At 41.6% G+C, this 21,931-nt stretch overlaps 1 protein-coding gene across 1 annotated transcript in view; it reads left to right on the plus strand.

The window, feature by feature from the left end:
• LOC129772477 (transcriptional activator cubitus interruptus) overlaps positions 1-21,931 on the plus strand; it is a 139,251-nt gene that overhangs the window by 101,862 nt on the left and 15,458 nt on the right. Inside the window, exon 2 of the mRNA XM_055776210.1 lies at positions 17,125-17,528. Within this exon, the coding sequence (XP_055632185.1) occupies positions 17,125-17,528 (404 nt within the window). The remainder of the gene's footprint in view (positions 1-17,124; positions 17,529-21,931) is intronic.

Here is a 21,931-nt window from a genome sequence, read left to right on the forward strand (position 1 = left end):
ATCGCGAGCACACACAAACACACACACATTCACAAATATGCGCTCGCTGGAAAAGAAGACATTATTTCATCGTTCGGATCTTTCGCGTCCGAGTCAATCATCCATCCGCGCTGATTGAGCCCGGAGAGCGACCGACCGACTTCGAGCGCACGAAGGGATGGGAGGACTCGCTCATTATTTACATTCTCATCAATCCACTTATCTTCATCGCTCGCACTCCGTGGATGGATGGATGGATGGACCCAAACTCATTCGCTACTGCCGCCGCCGCGGCTTTCAACGCGATCGCCGCCGCCCGGCTGCCAAAGATGCTGATGACGATGATTGTGTTGTGGTGGATCCATGTGATCCAATTATTTCCACCCCGCTGTCTCTCATGTGTGTGTGTGTGTGTGTATATCATCGATACGACCACGCAATGTGACGAAGACGCTCGAGCACCCGGGGAAACAAGTTCCCAATCGATGGACTCCGATCGATTGGACAACAGGTTTAATCTGCGTGGAATCGGAAATCATGTCGCGATGCTAATGGACGACGATGTGATTTGGTACAGTATTTTTTTTCGCTTTTTTTTTTGGTCTCGTTCGGACTAATTAGAAGTCGTTTCTCGTTGGCTTTGGGCGGTTGTAAGTGTTCCTCTCGTTCCCACCGCACAGTTCTGAAACCGAGTCTACTCTTGACGTCATCAATTAAGGGGTTGATAAAAAAAATAAACCGATTTGAAACATTCGCTCATCGCTCCTATTTGTGCCATAACTGTGCCACCTCGCTTGTTGACATCAATTGATTCCAACGCACAGGAGGCCGTGATCTTAATTTGGGTACATTGTGAGTTGGGGTTAGTCAGAGAACTTGATAGCGTAGAACATTCGCCACTTCTGGAAATTTCCGAGAGCATGACAGGCCTCGTAACATTTTGTTTGATTTCGTTCAAAATGCTGTCCCCACGGAAAGAAGGTCTGCACGATTTTTTACCCTAAAGACCACGGTAAGCTACTTTTTGATCCGCCGGTTGATAACGGTGAATGTTTGAGCTACCGGAAACCATAATTTTCTTGGCTTGGGTGATCTTCTAGAAATTGATTGTATCTCAGCTGAATGTCAATTTTTTTTTCGAAATCAAATTTCGTCCCGATCCGCAAATATTTTTACTGCCATCTTTACACCACACGGTCGTTTCGATTCACATTTCTTTTCCTTTTCATTTCATTTCATTTATGCGTTCATACTTGTAGAGTAAGGATTTTTTTTTCTACAATCGGATTCTATGCGACCATATGTTGAATTCATGAACGATATTCAAAACTAATTGATTAATTCACATTCTAAATACTAATTTCTTCCTTCTAGCCAGCCTATACATTCTCGACTGAACCGTCCGCGTGAACCAATGGTTTTAATTTCAGCTAGAAGCCGATTCCATAGAATAATTGCTCGCTCGAAGAATGATTCTCTCTAAAGAGAAGTATTTATTTGTGATAAAAGCTTCTGGTACGCGTGCCTCTAAAAGTAGTAAGTTTTTCAAAAAAGATAACGAGGGCCATGATGAATTTTTCTGAATAGAGAGATGTATCTCATTTTAAGAAAATTATAACAAGAACATCCAAGTATTCGATGGTGAAGATGAGAAACTCGAGAAAATGTACTGATGCCTAATATCCATCAGAGCAATTCTTAATCTCAATCTATCGAGAGCAGCTACAGAGACATTCGATGTGAGTTCCAAACCATAGGTAAAGTGCGGAGGTAGAAGGGTTTAAAATAATCTTATAATCAGTAGCAGACAATATACTTGCAGTAAGTCTCATAGAATTGTATAGAATTTTGAGCATTGTGTATTAATATATATTGAAAAATAACTCCCAAGTTAGAAACTCTGTCAACATAATCAAAAACTTCATAATTGAGAAAAATGCTTGGCAATGAAGATGGTCTTTGACGTCTACTTATGAACATTACTTTTGTTTTAGAAGCATTAATAAGGAGAAGATTTTGTTCTGACCAATGACAGACTTTTTCAAGATCAGAGTTAACTGACCAAGCCATTACTTCGACCACGGTATTGAAAGCGCAAAATTATAGCTGTACATCACCAGAAAATATGTGTATCATGCTAAATACACGGCCAAATAATTTATAAATAACAAGCTAACCCGGCAAACTTCGTACCGCCCAAAACTGTTCATTGATTAATCTTCTAATCTACCCTTTAAAACTATTTTTTAATGTAAAATTTCAGTACTTCTAGCAAAACTCGACATTATAATATCGGATTATTTTCAGACACAATTCTCGTGCATAATTTTTCATCCACTTGCAAATAACATGCTTCTCCGTTACATAAAATAAATGTTTGATACAGAAAATATGATAGAATTACGACATCCTTAAATCGGACAATTCCTTTTTTCGAGTTTTGCTCTTATCAACATATTCGGCGATCCATTTTTAATTACATAGATAGAAGACGATATACGAGTGCGTTTTATCACATTAAAATCCACTTCCACTTTCGAACGAAGATCAATTTCGTTACCGCAAACATCAAATGAACCTACAACGCTTGTCAATATGTAATTGTAGAACACATGCGAATTAAATTTGTCGAATTTTCCCATTTTCCTTTTCAAAGAAACGTTTATCGATCCCTAAAACCTCTATATGCTTGATTCCATTTGAAGGGAGATGTGTCTATTCACCATAGAAACGTTTCGTGTCCCCTAAAACTTTCGCATGCCAAATTTGGCTTCATTTGCTTGATAAGTTTTCGAGTTATGCAAAAATTTGTCTTTCATTTGTATGGCAGCTCCCCCTTAGAGAAGGAGGTGGAGTTTCTAACCACCGTAAAAACATTGATTGCACCCTTAAACCTCCACATACCAAATTTGGTTTCATTTGCTTGATTAGTTCTTAAGTTATGCAAAAAATTATGTTTAATTTGTATGGCAGCCCCGCCCCTAACAGAGGGGGGAAGAGTATATAACCACCATAGAATCATTTATTGCACCCTAAAACATTTGTTTGATTAATTCTCGAGTAATGCAGAAATTTGTGTTTTATTTGTATGGCAAACCCCCCCCCCCAATAAGAGAGGGGGAGGAGTATCTAACCACCGTGAAACATTTATTGCATCCTAAAACGTCCACATGCCAAATTTGGTTTCATTTGCTTGACTAATTTCCCCCTAAGAGAGGAGGGAGGAGTATCTAACCACCATAGAATCATTTATTACACCCTAAAACCTCCACATGCCAAATTTCGTTTCATTTGCTTGATTAATTCTCGAGTAATGTAGAAATTTGTGTTTCATTTGCATGAAATTTTACGCCCCCCCTCCCTTAGAGAGAGGGGAGGGGTTCCAAACTATCGTAAGAACCTCCCCCGAGCCCAAAAATCCCTACATACCAATTTTCATGTCGATCGGTTCAGTAGTTTCCGAGTCCATAAGAATCAGACAGACAGACAGAAATCCATTTATATGTACATAGATGAGAAAAGTAATGGACCAATCACTGACCCTTGCGGTACATCTGACAATATACTGACAGAACTTGATAGAGTCCCTCCAGTTTCAACTACTTGAGTGCGTTGACGAAGGTATGACCCAATAAAGTAAACTGCATGATTTGCTAGTTTTTTCGATAATTTGGTGTGAGACACTCGATCGAAAGCTTTCGAAAAATCGATAAGAAGTAAGAATGTTGCGCTTTTTTGTCCACACATTCATTCACGTCATCAAGTATCAAGAACAGAGGTTGAACGTGTTTATAAACTCTTGCATTTGATGTTTGGCAGTTTTTTCGAAAGCGTTGGACAAAGAGCAAAGGATGTTAATTGATACAGTTTTTCTTGGTATTTTAGCTATGGGAATTATTTTAGATACCTTCCACGCTCGAGGAAACTTAGAAATCGAAAATATTAGGATAAATATGAATATAATTGGAGTAATAACGTAGGGTAGAATAGATTTCAGAGGGATGCCGTCTAAACCAACAGCGTTCGAAGTAAAAGATTCAACTGCTTTTGCGACCTCTGACGTTGTCTGGAAGAAATTTGAAACCATTTGGATTTTCTGGAGGAATTATTGGTAGTTTAAGCTCGCGAGGAAGGTTTTCACTGAAGAAATTATCGATTTCATCACCAGAGTTAGGAACTTTAATTATCAAGAGGTTTACTAACATTAAGTTGCTTAAGTCTCACCCACAGTTGCTTACTAGAATTACCGGAATGCAAAATAGAGGAAACGTAATCAGCTTTGGCTTTGTTTATTCAATGATTAACACGGTTACGCAGCCATTTTCTTTTGTACCCATATGGTCGTCCCGAGCCGTACGCATTTGTGCGGTCTCGCTTATTCACTTTTACTTTACGGTTTCATCGTACGGTCGTCCCGACCCGTACTTATTTTAAAAGATTTATCTATTTTTACCTTGCTATATTTGACAAAAAAAAGAACTTATCGGTGTTAATAATTTGTTCGTTTTCCTTGTGCATCTTCAGAGTAACGCTCATTAATAATGAGCGCATGCCACATACATGTAACGGAGAAACATGTTATTTGCAAGTGATTGAGAATTGTGTCTGAAAATAATTTGATGTTATAATGACGAGTTTTGATAGAAGTGCTAGGAAATTTATTGTAAAAGGAAGTTGTAAAGGGTCAATTAGAAGACCGATCAATGAATAGTTCTGCGATTGGATCCATCAACCTTCGCTTAGTAAAAAAAATGTGAGCGTTTGAAAGTATTGATAACAAAAAATCCATTTTGGGCGGGTTTGCTGGGCCAGTTATATTTTATAAAATCAACTCATCCACTTCCATCGATGATACAGCTCCTCTGGTGTACCTTATTCGATTTTAATTCCGTTTCTCGCGCGGATAAGCTCAACATTTCAATTCAGCTGTGTACCATGGCTTTGTTGATGGTTAACAATGACATGTGATCGTTCCATTTTTTTTTCGCAGCAAACCCTATGCAATAATAACATTATCTGTACTGCCCTGAACCGGACAAGACGTGGCTCAACCTGTTTTTCGAAGAAACCAGCGCGTTTACCATGTCACTTTTGTCACAAATTCCCCCCAATTGGTCCAATGGTGTTTTGTAGCCTTGTGTGAACCACTGTAAAGTTTCTGTTCAATTTCTCTCGAAAGCAATACCATGTCCACCCGGCGGTACCTGCTTATACCCTTGAAAAATGAAGACAAGATGTAAGCAACATGCAAACAACCACCCAATTGCGTTGATTGTGAAGCGTCAATTGCTCATGTGCGTACAAACGAACCATCCAATCAGACAACTGCATGACATGTGTCTCGGCTGTTTCGAACCACAGTGGGAACCAAAGTAACCGAGAGTTTGGAAGCAGAGGCAAACCACATACACCCCAAGACATCCGGCACTGATAAAAAAGAGGGCACGCATTCGAATATCTCATTATTCTTGGGCGTCCTATCCAATGCAGTCCGAACGCCGAGAAGATGTTCCCAGAGCTCCAACATACGGGAAGATAATGGCTTAATTTAGATGTTTGTATTGCGGTGCCTGAACCTCCCATGCTCCTCGAATCCAGGAAGAACGCACACGAGCACACAAACAATCGCATCCCAAGGCTGCTTTCACGGAGAGAAAAATGTATAATTTCCGATTTAATCAGCACTTGCAAATCTCATGCTTTGGGGAAAATATATGTGCATCTCTTCTCCTGTTGATGAGGAGTTTGACGAATACATTAGACGACGAATGTGTGTTCACGCGCGCACTGATTGAATCTCCGATTGGGACCCGTCCGACCTGGAAGAAAAACGCTCACCAGGACCCCATTGAAATTCCAGCCTCCTCGTCCCAGGTCTGCTAAGTGAGGGACCTTCGCAGCAAACGTAATAAATCAATTATTTCCACTTGAATCATCTTTATCTCGGGCTAAAGCCCTCCTCTGTGTTGGTGTGTAAGGAGAGTTTCCTACAGCGAACGAAACACATGAACGAAAAAAACGGAACACTGATGAAAATATGCACAGTGCAACTTGCACTGACTGAGAGCCGAGGGCGAGCGAATGATCGAACGAGCGAGCGAGCGAGACTGTGATCGCCCGCTCTCTCGGTCCCAGGTAGTCGCTCTCTTTCGCTCTTGAGTCACCTCGGCTGGAAGATCTCGGTCCAGGAACCAAAACAAGTCCATTTCGCCAGCGCACTCGCCAGTTCGGTCCGAATCGTGTTTTCGGTTGTGCGCGGACGTTGGACCTGTGCTTGCTATTCCGTGCCTGTCGGGCCTCTAGAGTCGGTTAGTCTCGCCGTGCTTTTTTTTGTTGTTTTTTCTTTCTGTTATTTGGATGTTTTTGAATTTATAGTTGTTATTGTTTTGGTTTACGTGAGAATCCCGGTGTGTATCACGACCCGCACGACGTTTCTTCCGGAGGTGAGTTCTTTTTTTTTTGCTGGATTTCGGGGCGTGTCGAATGCTGAGCGAAAATTTCTTCATTTAGACCGAGGATGATGCTTTTTATTATCCCGCGCAAATAATTGTGGATTTTGTGCACTGATAAGTCTCGCTGGAGGGCCGAAATGGACAGAATTATGTTGAGACCCTGGTGGTTGTGTTTGCGCTATAAAAACCCCGAGCGCGGAGGCGTGATCGGTTGGAGGCCTGAATTGGTGGGCGTGGTGTGAGCCAATCTTGTCCGCGCGCTCACAGTGGGGAGGCTCAATTAAAACGATGATGCAGCGGGGGTGGTGCGGAGTGTACGGTGCACCGCGTGGAGAACCGTCGAAGCACAGTGATTTTTATCACGCTCAATCGAACGCCTCTCATAAGCCCATAACAAAGTCATGTGCGCGATTATCTACACCCTTTGCTTGTCTCCTGAAGGTCCGTTGATAGATGCGCGCGAGGAGAGCTGATCGACTCCCTCACCTGTCAGTGTGCTTCAAATCCCTCGGTCAACGGGCAACGAAGAAAAAGGGAGAACACGCTGATCATAATTTTCTCGTTTTTATGCCTCGAAGCAAATTGTTTACTTTTCTCCCCTTTTGATATTTTTCTTCCTCTTATTCAATCTTCCTGGCTGTGGCGCAACTCAATCCTGAATCTCGGAACATAACAGGCGGGCATGCTCCTCGCAGCTGCTCCGCACGAAGCACTCACATCCCGAAGCGATCCCGAGGTATATTATTTCGCTTCTTTCTATTTATGAAATGTTATTTCTCAATTATTCGCGATCGCTTTTTATGCCGTACTTTCCGCTTGCAGCTTTTAGTCTTCCTTCACTGTATTTTTTTTTTTTTGCTGTCGAAAACCGAGTCCGAGACGGCTTGCACCGACCCGAAGAGGTGGGGAAAAACAATCCCATCATAATAGATAATTTGCTTATCAAATAAAGCAATCATCCCTTTGGAAGAATGAACCAGCATCATCAGCATCAGCAACAGCAGCAGCAGCAACATGATCATGGTGGTGCAAACAAAGGAGATCTTCTCCCCACGAACAATGCCAACGCTTGCACTCGCGCGCCATCTGAAACCCGCCGGATCGGGGTACAATACCGGCTATAAGTTCACGCGAATTTTCGCTCTTAATCCGGGCCCTGGCATCGGACCACCCGATTGCTGCAGATTGCTGCATATGCTGCCGCGCCGATGGTGATGGATCATTTTCAACGAAACAGTGAAAGGAAATACCTGCTGCACGTTTCCCCCTCTCCCGCCACGGGGCGCCCTTCGTGGTCCTATCTGGTCCGGAAAGAACACTACTAGATATCATGCCTTTCAAACTCAACGCCACTCTTTTCGCGAGCCGCACACAATCACTTCCGCCCGAAAGTCGGATGGAAATAGAGCCTGTCAAAAATTCGAGAATTTTACCAGTGGGTGGTAAACCTACATAAACTCAATGGAATTTGAATTTCTCTAAGAATTCAGAACAGTAGCTCATAGAAGCAGAACGCAGAAAGTTGTCAACAACTGTCTTTTCTGAAGCGATCAAGTGCTTGATGTGCGCTTATTTTTGTATCATCAGGTTTAATCAGTGCCACAAATTTTTTTAAAAATTTCACGAATGGAGGAATTAGCTTTTTCTCAGTGTCGAATAAATTCTCTTCTGTTGATGCTCAACACCGTATCTGTCATAATGAGTATAACACAAGAGTCGAGACGCGTGAACTTTGGTATATTGAACGAAAACAGCATGAACGAATTCTGAAAAGCCTGCATTCAGGCACTTTCATTACTTTTAATGATTTCAGGTGATTATCACGAACGTTGGGTTGATCTTCATCGCTTGAAGTGAATTTTTATTGGATACGTGTTTGATTTCCATATTTAGAAAAAAAAGAAAGAACCAGGAATCCGGAAAAGACAACACTAGTTCTCGTTGAGCGTTGCCCGTTATGCGGTTTGTGCGGTTTCCGTTTCCGTTTTTTTTTGACGCAGGACTACGTCTTACATTAAGGGTGCCAAATCAGAGAACAGGTCATTTTTTTATGAAATAAAGTTAACGTTAATAACTATTTTTGCTGAGAACGGTTAAAGATTTTGCATACCAATCGAACCGTAAATTTGCTAAGATTTGTTCGATGTGCTATACATTACAATCCCATAGTCCGCATATGGTTTAATTCGATGAAAATTGGAAGCAATCCCATTTCCCCATACATTTTTTCTGTCCATTTGTGTACTTTCCCGAACAGAGCTGTCAATAACGGGCAACTTATGCAGCCGCTAGAATAGAAACAACGAAGGGGGATAGCGAAAAGAGAATAATTGCGAAGTGAACTCTACCCTTGCATAATAAGTAAGCTGTCGCTAGCGTATAAGTATTGAATTTCCTCTGAGGAAAACTCATTCCTCGTGAGGATGCCGACTGGACAACACCGTTGCTGGGCGAACATTAAATTGAACAGTTTAAAGTCTCTTTAATTCGATAAAGAAGAATAAGAAGGAGAAGAAGGGAAATTTTCAGAATCGTTCTGTGCCCGAAACAACCAAGGTCGCTTATTCTGCTCGTGTTTTATTTTTCCCCTCGAGCTGTGAAGATGCCTCTCGTTAAATACTAAGTACAATGCGGGCATTGATGTAAAGAAACAAATTGCAACATATGACCAATTAGTGTATTGTTCTCGCAAAGGCAAGAAAGAATCGTTACTTCTCGAAATGATTCTGCAAAACCACGCAAGCCAGTAAACCTTTTCAGGATCTTTTTACATGGACTTTTTATGAAATTTCGACGTATTCGCAAATAATATCCGAAATGATAAACCAACAAATTTAAAAAAAATCATCATATTTTTTTACATTGTATTATAGTGACTTTCAAAACTTTTTGTCTGGTTCGTCACTTCCATTTTTGGAAGAATGTCGGGAGTGAGAATTGAACTACCTTTAGCGTGAGAGGAACGGTTCGTTTCCGTTTCCGCTTTCTATACTCTTTTACTACAGCCATTTGGCTCTAACACGATCTTAGTTTCTAACACTTTCTTTGACTAACTCCACTTCACTAACTCTATTTTCGGTCTTCCAGGGCCGTATTCAATGAACCGGGAGCCACATTCGACTTCTGCTGTTGAAGCCCTTTTATCCAATACCCATATCGTAGGGGTTTTTTTATCATTGCTGGTCATTCAGAGCCAGTATCATCAAACCGGAAATCAAAACAAGATTGTGTTCGTTTTTCGCTCATCTGTTATTGTCACCCATTTAACCATTTAACTGGGGGTGTCTGCCATTTCCGGCCAATCGGGATAGCAACATTTCATTTCATTGCCGAAGTCGCCAAAAACAACAATTTTGTGTGATGAATGTGAATGTGAATCCTTTACCATTAATCGATTTTACTCTCAATTGGTTGATGTTGAATTTTATGCTTTGATTTTCACTAACACGCAATGATCTTCAATTTCCACGTTACGAATATCATGACGAAAATGAAGATGCAAATGAAAAATGAATTTTATGGCAAGCTGCTGATGATGTTCATTCCACTAGTGTTCATTGATAGTGTTTTTCCATATTTATCGACTCTCCCTTGAGCAGTAGGTTATCAATACAAGGCAGACTGAAATTCGTGAGTTCAAAACTCAGGGCCCCCATTGACCATCTTTGTGTTGTTACAGAATAACTACGTCCACGCAACAATCATCAGCGATGGAGATCGATCCACGGTCGAAATAAGATCGATTCATCCATACAACTGCTCTGCTCTGTAAGAAACATCGGGCTGCTCTTCTATAAATAACTCAACAATGGATCAACAACTGCCTCCGCTGTCCAGTCTAACTGGATAATGGAAGAACAGATAGAAAACTCTTACGCCTAAATGGCTACTGTGTAAATGTGTACCATTTGCAATGGTATAGAAGGGAATACTCTAACGCCGAAAAATGGCAACTGTGTAATGTGCTAATTATAGATATGATAAATATGTGACATGTACACGATTGAAATTCGGCTCTGTAACAGCTAAAATGCTAATGAGCCTAAAATAAAAACAAAAAGGGATAGAAAAAAACGTGAATATATATAAGTGCACCCGTGGCCGAGTGGTTAGCGTCTCACATTATCATGCCGGATGTTCGGGTTCGATTCCCGTTCTGGCCGGGGGATTTTTCGTCAAATAAATTTCCTTCGAATTGCACTGTGGTCACGCGTATTCAAGAGCTTGCCCCTCGGAATACATTCAAGGCGTGTTATTTGGCTTAAGAAATCTCAACTAAGTATTAACAAATGACGCTAGTTAATGCATACGTTGACACGGCAAAAGCTCCATAGGGAACGTTAACGCCATCCAAGAAGAAGAAGAACGTGAATATTTTCGGCATTAGTTATAATTGAACTCACGGTGCACAACTCTACATATTCTACTGGAAGCATTCCCATTTTCCCAAACATTTGTTCGGTCGATTTGTGTGCTTTCCTACTCGTACCATCTTTAACGAGCAACTAATACATTTGTTTCAGTCCGTTTTCAACTTATTTGGTATAATTAATCCATCCCCGATTTGAAACAACAGTCTCGTGCGAGCAAGTGATTCATTCATTCCCATAGCTGATGTCACACACATATGCACACATAGCTCGATACAAGAATGGAAAGAATGGAAGATATTACAAAATATCAGTGCTTTTTTTGGCACAATCCCAAATGAAATGAGAAAAGAAAACAGAAAGAGATGTCTGCTCGCATACATACAAACCATTTTTGAGCTTTTAAAACAGCTCATTATTTGCGCATTTGACTCTCTAGCACACGGAACGGCATTATTTCTGCCAACGCTAGTTTGGGTGTACTTTTAGATAAGATATCGAGACTTTCCGAAACGAAAATTTGGGGATAATAGAGTGTCGCCATCTTCCAAGTCATCTCACTCTCATCATCAAGTGTAGGACGATTCTTAATATACATTGACTCAACTTGTCCGTCAGGAAAAAAACATGTGAGGACGAACAATGTAACCAGACCATGAAGTAGAGAGTAAGGCAGTTAACTTTGATGAACGGCTAAGTCACTAACCGTCCACCTAAGTGAACCAGTTCTTTTGAGCCGTTTTTGCGCATTGACATACATAAGTAGCTTTACAGCTATTCACAGTGTTAGGATATCTGTTAATGTTGAATGAGCCACAATGTGTCATGTAACTAACAATTCACAAATATATAACCTAACATGCATGGATGATTCAGATACTTGACCGAATGACAGTATTCACTTTTGTTGCACCAGAAGAATATACGCAGCGAGCCTGTTGATTGCATATCCGAGCTGTGCCAAACATCGCACACCACTCTCGAAGCCTGCGTACAAGTTTGAACCGCATATTTCACCCCGTTCTAGCACCAGCGAATAACCACTGCACAGACAAGTGCAGAGCGATAAATGATACATGAAAAATTACGTCATCATTCGGCCACCATTGGCGGGGAGCGGCGAATGGGAGAAGAGCTAAAACGAGAGAGTTTTGACGTAGGACTACGTCTAACCGGAAGATATAGGGGGTGAAATGGAAATCTAGGCACTGAACAAGTAGAAAAAAGGCAAGATTTGGAACGCTTATAACTCGAGCATTTCTCAATAGATCGCAAAGATTTTTGCATCAATTGATAGGAAATATATCTACGCATCTATCATAACGAATAACATTTCATTTTTCTTGAGATAAATAATTGAATAATTGTGAAATATCAAGCATTGTCAAAATGCACTATGTGCCCATTTTTGATTGGTCCATTTTGTGCTCCTCAAATCGTACCGACCAAAACGGGCAACCAGAGCAGCAGCGAAATAGAATGAAGCACGATTGGAAAGGAAAAAGAAAAAAATGAACGAAACGTTGGTCGCAGTCTCACACATGCGTAATTCTCGAGCCAGCCAGTCAGCTTAAAAATCCCCGCTCCGCTGCCGTAACGATCATTCTCATTCAAACCGTACACCACATCGGTTCGCATCACAACACATCAACAAACCAACCCAAGAAGCCATGTCTGGACATGATAAAGGAGGAAAAGTGAAGGGAAAGGCAAAATCCCGCTCGAACCGTGTTGATCTGGAGTTCCTCGCAAGGGTAGCTAGGCCGAGCGCGTTAGTACCAGTGCATCAGTCCACCTAGCCGGCGTTATATAGTTTCAGCCGCCGAAGTGATCGAGTTGGCTGGTAAAGCTGCTCGCGAGGATAAGAAAAACCGCATTCGGAACAGAACACATTCGGTTCGGTGGACATCAAGACAACAACAGGCAGTTGCAGTGAGTGGCAAACGCATTCGCAAAACGGCAGCAGGTAGCAGAAGAAAAAAGTTTGTTCTTTATACAAACTGCTTTGGTGGCAAATCCAGAACAAGGCGGCATCGAGGGCTATCGAAATGATTTTTTTTCAAAACCACGAGTACTAAGTTTTCTAAATTGGAACCATTCCATAAAACAAGGCGCTTTTCAGGGCCATTAAACCTTTCAAAAAAGAGTTTAGGAAATACAGTTCAATGTTTTCTAAAACATATCCAAAATAATTATAAAACACAAATTGATTTTTTCATAATTTGTTTGCCAGGATATGATGAGTATGTGAATTTGGCAGTTGTTCTGAGCTTATTGATTTTCACCAATTCTTAAATTGCTTCTAGATTGAAAGTACAGTAATTTACACTTATCTCGACATTTAGCTAATTGGACGGACCTGTAATGCGACATATTTAGTTGGACATTTTTGTGAACATAGAGTTCGGGGTCCAAATTATTACCCCACATTGAAAGTTGACACTGTACCACTGTCATCGCAAATGTTCAATTACAGGTTAAAATTACCTCCAATCCGATACTGAGTGGTGGTAATGCGACGTGCCATTGAATGTAATTTACTGTAAAATATGTCACAAGCTGGATGGGAAGAAATTTTCCAACTGTGAAAGCTGTGGCGAGTGGCAAAAAAACCGCTAGAGTATAAAACACGCGGACCCCAAAAAAATATCTTATTTTCTTTCAAACCGTAAACCCGTGTGGTTGTACGGCATCGGCATCGTGGACGTAACAAAGGAAGACAAGTTAATGGAAAGGCAAAGCGTCACTCGAACCGTGCAGGTCTCCAGTACCCTGTTGGTCGCATTCACTGATTGCTCCGCAAGGGTAACTAGGCCGAACGGATTGGTGCCGGAGCACCAGTATACCTAACAGCGATTATAGAGTTTCGGCCGTCGGAGTGCTCGAGTTGGCTTGCAAAGCTGCTCACGACAATCAGAAAACCCGCATCAAGAACAGAGCAGCTTCGGTTCGGCGCTCATCAAGGCAACAATTAGTTTCAGTGAGTGGCAAAGTGTTTCTCCGGCACGTCGCATTAAATGTAATTTACTGAACAACATGTCACAAGCTGGATGGGAAGAAATTTTCCAACTGTGAAAGCTGTGGCGAGTGGCAAACGCAATAGTTAAACAGGAAGGTTTAACCGAACAAGATGGGAATATCGAGTGATAACAAAATCACAACACCAAAGGATCTTTTCAGAACCATCAACATATTCATAAAGAGTAAACAGTAAACTAATCCATTTTTCAGGTAGATATGTAGGTATTCACGTAGGAGAAGAAAATAAAACAATATATTTAAAATATATATTTAACAAAAGCTGTCCCCTTTGTATAGTCCTACGTCACTCCGGTTATGTCACCGACATTACCCACCCGTCTTTTTGTTTCTCACAAAACTTGCAGTCTATATGAATATATATGTTTCAAGGGATAGCAGCGTTACAAATGAAAAATATGATCTGACTATCCTTCCCTGAGCTAGCTAAATATTCACATAGTTTGCACTCTCTGACAATTATGGGTCAGGATCTGTTGCTGTAATTGAATATGAAACATTCGCTTTGGGTAGTCCGTATGATTCTGCTGCTTCATGATGCATGGAGAGGTTCGACATGCAATGAGTTACCAAAGAAGCATATAAACTTTCTGCACCGAAACCAATCATGACGGTTTTGGTTTGCTTGCTCGTGTATCATGAAGTGCGAACCGAAGCAGAGTTGTCTCGTTCTCTATTGTGTCATGATTTGTAGCACGTAAAAGCAAAGAGAAACAATCCCGTAACGACATTTTTCTATTTTCACAAACATTTCGATTATGCCAAAAACGATTTTGCGTAATATGCATTTGAAATCCTTTAATTTTTCGTTACATTTTTGTCGAATGATCCTCCTATAAATTAAAGGCGTATCCCTACGTCAAGATATCAATCTACCGTCGTGCTTTTCGTAGTTTATTTAGATTATTTTTATTTTGAAATAATAGCCGAATCTGTATTAGGCAGAAAATTCAAATATTTCAACATACAACAGTATAACATGTATAATGATTTTGCGTAATATGCGTTTGAAATTTCATGAATTTTCGTTACATGCCTCACTTTCAGTTGCGTGGAGTAACATCTTACATTGAAATCAATGACGTAGTCCTACGCCAATACGACATTTGATTTCGTTTCCGGGAAGTTTCAAGTTAGACACAACATTGTCAAACTTTTTTTCGTTTAAATTATCTTTAAAATACAATCATGTCATGGTACCTCTGGGCGCCGCCGAAACATCGAACCGTATCGGCCAAATATGGCTCGGCCCGTGCAGCACCGTGTCAATTAGTGCATTTTACACTATATATATTTCGGCAATTAATTAGCACCTTTGATGAATTATTATTAACACCCCACTGAGAAACTTTCCTACTCAATCTCATTCAAAGTATAGCCAGAATAGTGGATGGCGGCAACGGCCCCCTTTCCTGACGGAAAGTCAATTCTCACCGAACCGCTAATCCAGTTTCTCCGGGTGCATATTGGCTGCTGCCTAATGAAACAAACAAAAAAACGACGCATTTTAGGCCAGTTGTACCAACATCGCTTCCGCAAAATCAAGACACAAAGTAAACATACACACACACACGAATCTTGCATCGTCTGATCGTTCCCCGGTCACAACCATCGGCCATTATTATTCCGGACCCGATCTCACTATTTACAGTCTGTTTGTTTTGCTAATATCGATGTTTTGATAGCATATATTTATACAGTTTTAGTTCCCGACCCGAGCAAACACATTGAAGTTCGTTCTCTTTCTCCCGATGAAGACGTCCGTCTCTCGGACGCCCAGAGTTTATGTTTCCCCCCTTTTCATCGATCTGCGGCGGCATCATGATCATCATGATCGGAGTGCGCCGTTCCCAGGATTACGGGATCGTCAAGCCGCTCTCGACGATATTTACTTTTAATTCGATTTGTGATACACGGTCGATCCGACCGATCAAATATTTACCCGTTCAATTACCGCTCCTAGTGCGGTGTGCCCAAATATATGTGTACTCTCCATTTTTGGAAGCCCACTTTGCGTCAATATTTGAGATGGTTAGATTTGTCGCCGCTGCTGTCCAAACCGCCCCCTCCTGCCTTTCACTGTGCAGCGAACGCAGCGAAAATTCCGAGAGTTCGTTTGCTCAATTGATGACTTTGTTGGCTGCCTTCGCGAGCGCGCGCTTTCATGATTCTGTGTTCGATGTTGTATGATCTCTATCATTTCAATTGAAAGCCAAGCCGCGTCCAATTCCCAGGAATTTCGCTTGACTCGATTTGAATAATGTGAACGTTGGGCTAGGCGGGGGCGACGGGGGCTTTGAGGTAGGAAGGCACAAGAAAACAATATGTTATTATCTGATCGCCGGGGATGAAATATTAAAATGTCGAAAATTGCTCGCGTTCACTTTGGCTGCGTTTGGCCTCTCGATCGCAATCGTTTAACATTCTTGTTGTGCCACAAATAAACATGCTGCGTCCCCCCTCCCACACATGGTTGAGCAAATGATTTATGCGTTTTGTTCTAAAAAAGCAATTTCCATCAGCGTGACTTCACGGGAGCGGGTTCGAAGCGGTCCACAACATGTACGCACGACGCGGGTAAAACGAGATCACGTGTGTCTGAGCGCGCGCGTAGCCGAAAAGCGATTGTTAATTAATTTTCCCCGCTTTGATCCTGTGGCTTGCACCGGTCGATTGAAATATCGATTCGACCACATCCGCCAACGGCTTTAATCTTTCCCTCTCGGGGTACCGCACCTGGTGTACAAATTCTGCTACAAATGATCGTTTGATGTCTAAATACCGTGCGAATGTTTGATCCCCCTTTGCTTTGATCCATTTGCGTTAGTACTTTTTGCTGGAGTACTAAAACTCCAGCCGGACGGATCGAGACCGAGACGGGTCGTACCGCGCAGAAACTAATTTTCGCAAACGATCGTTGACTATCATCCGACCACCACCGACCGATTGGCTTGATGGGAATAAGAGATCGTTCCGTGATCGCTCTGCCGAGACGAAAAAGCCATCAAAGGATTATTTATTAGTTTGGATATCGGGTTACAAACTCCTCTCTCTCTAAACCACTTTTAACACGAGTATCCGCCGATCAAGAAGCTCCTGATTAGCATACATATATCTGCCTCCCGATTTATATGGCGAGAAGCGAGATACCGATACGAGACGACAAAAATCTGGAGCGCAATCAAGCGAAACTTTTTCGCCTTCCCCAAAAAACGCAACCCCAATGTGTGTAACATAATATTTTAATTTGATGATTTTTGTTCTTCTCTTCTTCCCACACACAGACTGGCCAGCAATGCAAATTTCGCCGAGTTGCAATTTTTAAGCGCCCGTCGAGCTGCCGTTGCCGCAGCGGTGGCAAGCGCAGAGGCCGCCGCCGCCGCCGCCGGTACCGTTCTACCGCCACCACCACCACCACCATCGTCCCACCCGACCACGGTTTCACCCCCGGCCACATCCGGCGGCAGCAATAGCGGCGCAAACGGAGGCGCCGCTGGAGGTTCCAGTCCCGGTCTGCCCTCTACCAATGGTGGCAGCCCACCCGGCGGCGGTCCGCAGTCTGCTGGACAGACCACACTACCGTCGGTACCGGCGGTACCACACCCAGGGGACTTCCATCCGGCGTACAGGATACCCGGCTACATGGAGCATCTGTACTCGCTCCAGCACGCGTCCGCTTCGTTGCATGGTAAGTTTATGTTGTTGGAGAAGTTGTTCTGACCAGATTGTTTTGGCTACGCCATGTTATTAGTTAGCTACGGGGACCTTGTTGATTCTTTACATTGTAGTATGGGCACTGTCAGCGGAAATTTAGCAAAATAATGAATAACGTTATAACGCTGTCTGCTGATTTACAATCGAAATCCATGATTACGTTGAACAACCGTTTTCATTTTATACGATTGAGTGTTTTGATTTGACCGGGCTCATTGATAAGAAGAAAAAAACAAAACCGCTGACAATGTCAGCAATACAATACTGATTGACCTCGTTAATGATTCTGGCTTCCGTAGTCGCTATTGTTTTGTAATATAATGTTATAATTGACCAAATATTAGGCTGTCAAAAAAGTCCTGCGGTATTTCCGCGAGGTGTCGTTGTAAGCGCGTAGTTCTAGTTGTATTCATTGTATCGAGTCATACTATAGCTTGTTGGAAATGTATTTTTGCGCGCTATAATATAGTCCATGACAGTGTTTTGTTTGGTTAAGTCGTTCGTGAGTTATAGTGTCGCAAATATGGAGCAAAATAAAGAGAAAATCCAACATATTTTACAGTACTACTATGACAAAGGCAAAAATGCATGTCAAGCTGCCAATAAAATTTGTGCAGTTTATGGACCCGATACAGTTTCCATTTCCACCGCACAACGATGGTTTCAACGTTTTCGTTCTGGTGTAGAGGTCGTCGAAGATGCGCCACGCTCCGGAAGGCCTGTCGTCGAAAATTGCGAAAAAATCGCTGAATTAGCCGAGAAAGACCGGCAAAGTAGCAGCCATAGCATCGGCCAAGAGCTGGGGATAAGTCATCAAACCGTTATTAACCATTTGAAGAAGCTTGGATTCACAAAGAAGCTCGATGTATGGGTGCCACACACGTTGACGCAAAAAAAAACAATTTTGACCGTATCGACGCATGTGAATCGCTGCTGAATCGCAACAAAATCGACCCGTTTCTGAAGCGGATGGTGACTGGCGATGAAAAGTGGGTCACTTACGACAACGTGAAGCGCAAACGGTCGTGGTCGAAGCCCGCCGAAGCGGCTCAGACGGTGGCCAAGCCCTCATTAACGGCCAGGAAGGTTCTGCTGTGTGTTTGGTGGGATTGTCAAGGAATAATCTATTATGAGCTGCCTCCTTATGACCAAACGCTCAATTCGGACCTGTACTGCCAACAACTGGACCGCTTGAAGGTAGCACTCATGAAGAAGAGGCGATCTTTGATAAACAGAGGCCGTATTGTCTTCCATCAGGACAACGCCAGGCCACACACTTCTTTGGTGACGCGCCAGAAGCTCCGGAAGCTCGGATGGGAGGTTCTTTTGCATCCGCCGTATAGTCCGGACCTTGCACCAAGTGACTACCACCTGTTTTTGTCCATGGCGAACGAGCTAGGTAGTCAGAAGTTAGCCACAAAAGAGGCCTGTGAAAAATGGGCTATCCGAGTTTTTTGCCAATAAGGAAGCGAGCTTCTATACCAGGGGTATTATGAAGTTGGCACCTCGTTGGGAACAAGTCATCGAACAAAACGGCGCATATTTGACTTAAAACAGATGATTGTAACTAATTTTATGAACAAATGAAAATTCAAAAAAAATACCGCAGGACTTTTTTGACAGCCTAATACATTGTAGTCCAAGTTGTAACTTCCCCAAAAAAAAATAGTTCATTACTGCTTTTGTCCAACTTTCAAGGGTTCTATATTTCTGCGGTCCTGCCTAGCTTGGGGCAGTCACCACACCGTGTTCAAAATTTATACTGTTTCCATGTGATTGATACTGATTGTTGCATGCACTGTTCAGATGCTCTTATGCAGCCATACTCAAGCTACGGTCCGGCGGACTCTTCTGATTGTCATATCTGGTTATGCTTGATTTTTGTCAAAATTGTGTGTGTGTAATAATAACGAAACCCCTAGAAATCATTACCTAGTTTCAGTTCAGAACTTTAATGCAATGGCGTCCAGAGACATCATTCCACAATTCAAGCCGAAACGAAGGAGATACAAACGATGTTCATTGCTCAGAGTAAAGAACGTGACTGAAAGTTTGCCTCAGCAGAGATCCAATATTTATGCTCTAGCAAATATTCCCTTTCATTGCTCGTCGATAAGTTGCTCGTTATTGATGGCACAGCTAGGTAAGCTCACAAATTAGCAGAACAAAAAAAGTATATGTTCATCAATTTAAACTAGTTACATACCGGGGGATTGTAATGTATCGCATATTAAACAAATCTTAGAGAATTTCCGATTCGTTTGGTATGTAAATAGCTGAAACCCGTTCGCGGCAAAAATAGCTTTTAACGCTAACTTTACTCCATAAAAACGTGACGTGATGTCTAGAGATGTGATTCTACTGAGGCAATACTAAATAACAAGTATCAAATATCATTGAAACTTGCGAGAGAGGCGAATGAACTGAAAAGTTTAAAGCCTAGAGGCTTCATCACGTTCGTTCGCTTGATACTTTCAACTGTTTTTGTTTCCATGCGGTGCCGAAGATAGATTGATGTAGTTATAAGATGTGGAATAATGGGATTGTTGCAACAAGTATATAATCGCCTGTAGCCGAGTGTATGTCAAGTGCAAAATAGGTCACACAGCGTTCGAGTGAAAATTTTCAATGCATTGACAAACGATTATCGTCAACTGATTCTACAATAAAAAAAAACCATTGCAACCATTCTACTAAACAGTTATTTTCAGTATTTCGAAGCATTCCAAAATAATGTAGGAAGTTATAAACAAGCGACTTGAGTAAAATAATAGCTTATTCCTACGTCAACAATCCGGTCGTGTCTTGTACACAACCTCCTATAATTTTTGTTTTTACAAAGGACTAGGGGAAGTGGGGGCATAGTGGTCACCCTAAGGAACATGCTCATTTCCAGCGTCCACGTACCGATTCAATTCCCGTTTCTCGAAGAATATTATAGTTCAACTCATTGTTCTTCAAAATAGCAAACGTCTTTTACTATAAAAATTCAAAAGAGTACACTTTTCACCTTTAGAAAAAAAGGTGAAAAATCGCACATTTTTATTGCTTGGAGGTGAAGTGGTCACCTAGTGGGGGCAAAGTGGTCACTCGCACATATCAAGCTAAATGGGATAGATTTATGCGTTTTTTCGACCAAATTTGTTCAAATCATATTTGATATAGTAGGTACATGTATGAAACAAGCTTGGCCTACTCACCTGAAGTCTCAATTTGAATTTTCTCATGTATACAAAAAAGTAGTAAGAAACGCATAACGTTCCGCATAATGAGGCTTGGTTTAGTTGAAGTGGCATACTTATCCAAGGTCAAAGCCACAAAAGGATCTTCTTCAAGAGCAGAATGTGATGCGGTATATCAGCTTTAGTAAACAGAACATTGTAAGTCGTTATTCACCTATGACCACTTTGCCTCCAAACATGAAAATAATTTCTATGTTAATTAATCGCTGAGATAAAACAAAATATCTGTTCACCTCTCCTAGAATATGTGAACAGTTGTCCAAACTGATGATTTGTCCAATATAGCAAATTGAATAAACTAAATTTCACGAGAAATTCCTTATATACCATGCGTACAGAACTACGACCGAATGACTATCGAGAGAGCAATTTCTGTTTTTATATATATTTTGACATGCGACAACTCTACTGAAGTACAGGGTGACTCAAAACTCATGAAATTCTTCAAACATAATACGGCATCTATAGTCAATAGTTATACTACCAAACAAGCAGGTGACCACTTTGCCCCCACTACCCCTACGTCTTTCAGTAATGGCATCTAACCAGAAAACAGGGCATATTTTTATGAAATAGAAATGGTTCGTTCTACGCACAATGTGGATAGGATAAATATTGCAATTTACGTTGCACCACCACAAATTTACGCTTGAGTATAAACAAACTATTCGCGAATTCACAGCATTTACAATTAATTAGTGACCCGGCTAGGGATCAGACGGCGGTGAGGTTCTACAAATAGCTGAGAGTTTATTTTGTTTTAAATGGCCTTTTCAGGGCTAAGAACGAATGGGCTGATACATTTTAAACCCCCTGTTATTCAAACCAGCGCGCACATTATCTTGCCAGGGGCTCGATTCCCACTCTGACGGGGGGACTTTTCGTTGAAGATTTTTTCGTTAGAAAATTCTGGCATACGCGTATTTTACAGTTTGCACTCAAAATACATCCAAGGCGTGTTGTTTGACATAAGAAATCTCAACTATGTACTTATAAAAAATCAAGAAGTTAAGTCAAACCATGATCATCATTATTCAAGTCACAGTCTCGCTCCAGTTAGCGGGCAGCAGACTTCCTCAATGCTGATGTCTGACACAACTGCTCGGGCTAAAGAAATAATGGAAAATAGATATAG

Source organism: Toxorhynchites rutilus, chromosome 1 (assembly GCF_029784135.1).
Source record: "Toxorhynchites rutilus septentrionalis strain SRP chromosome 1, ASM2978413v1, whole genome shotgun sequence".
In the NCBI taxonomy this organism is placed as follows: domain Eukaryota; kingdom Metazoa; phylum Arthropoda; class Insecta; order Diptera; family Culicidae; genus Toxorhynchites; species Toxorhynchites rutilus.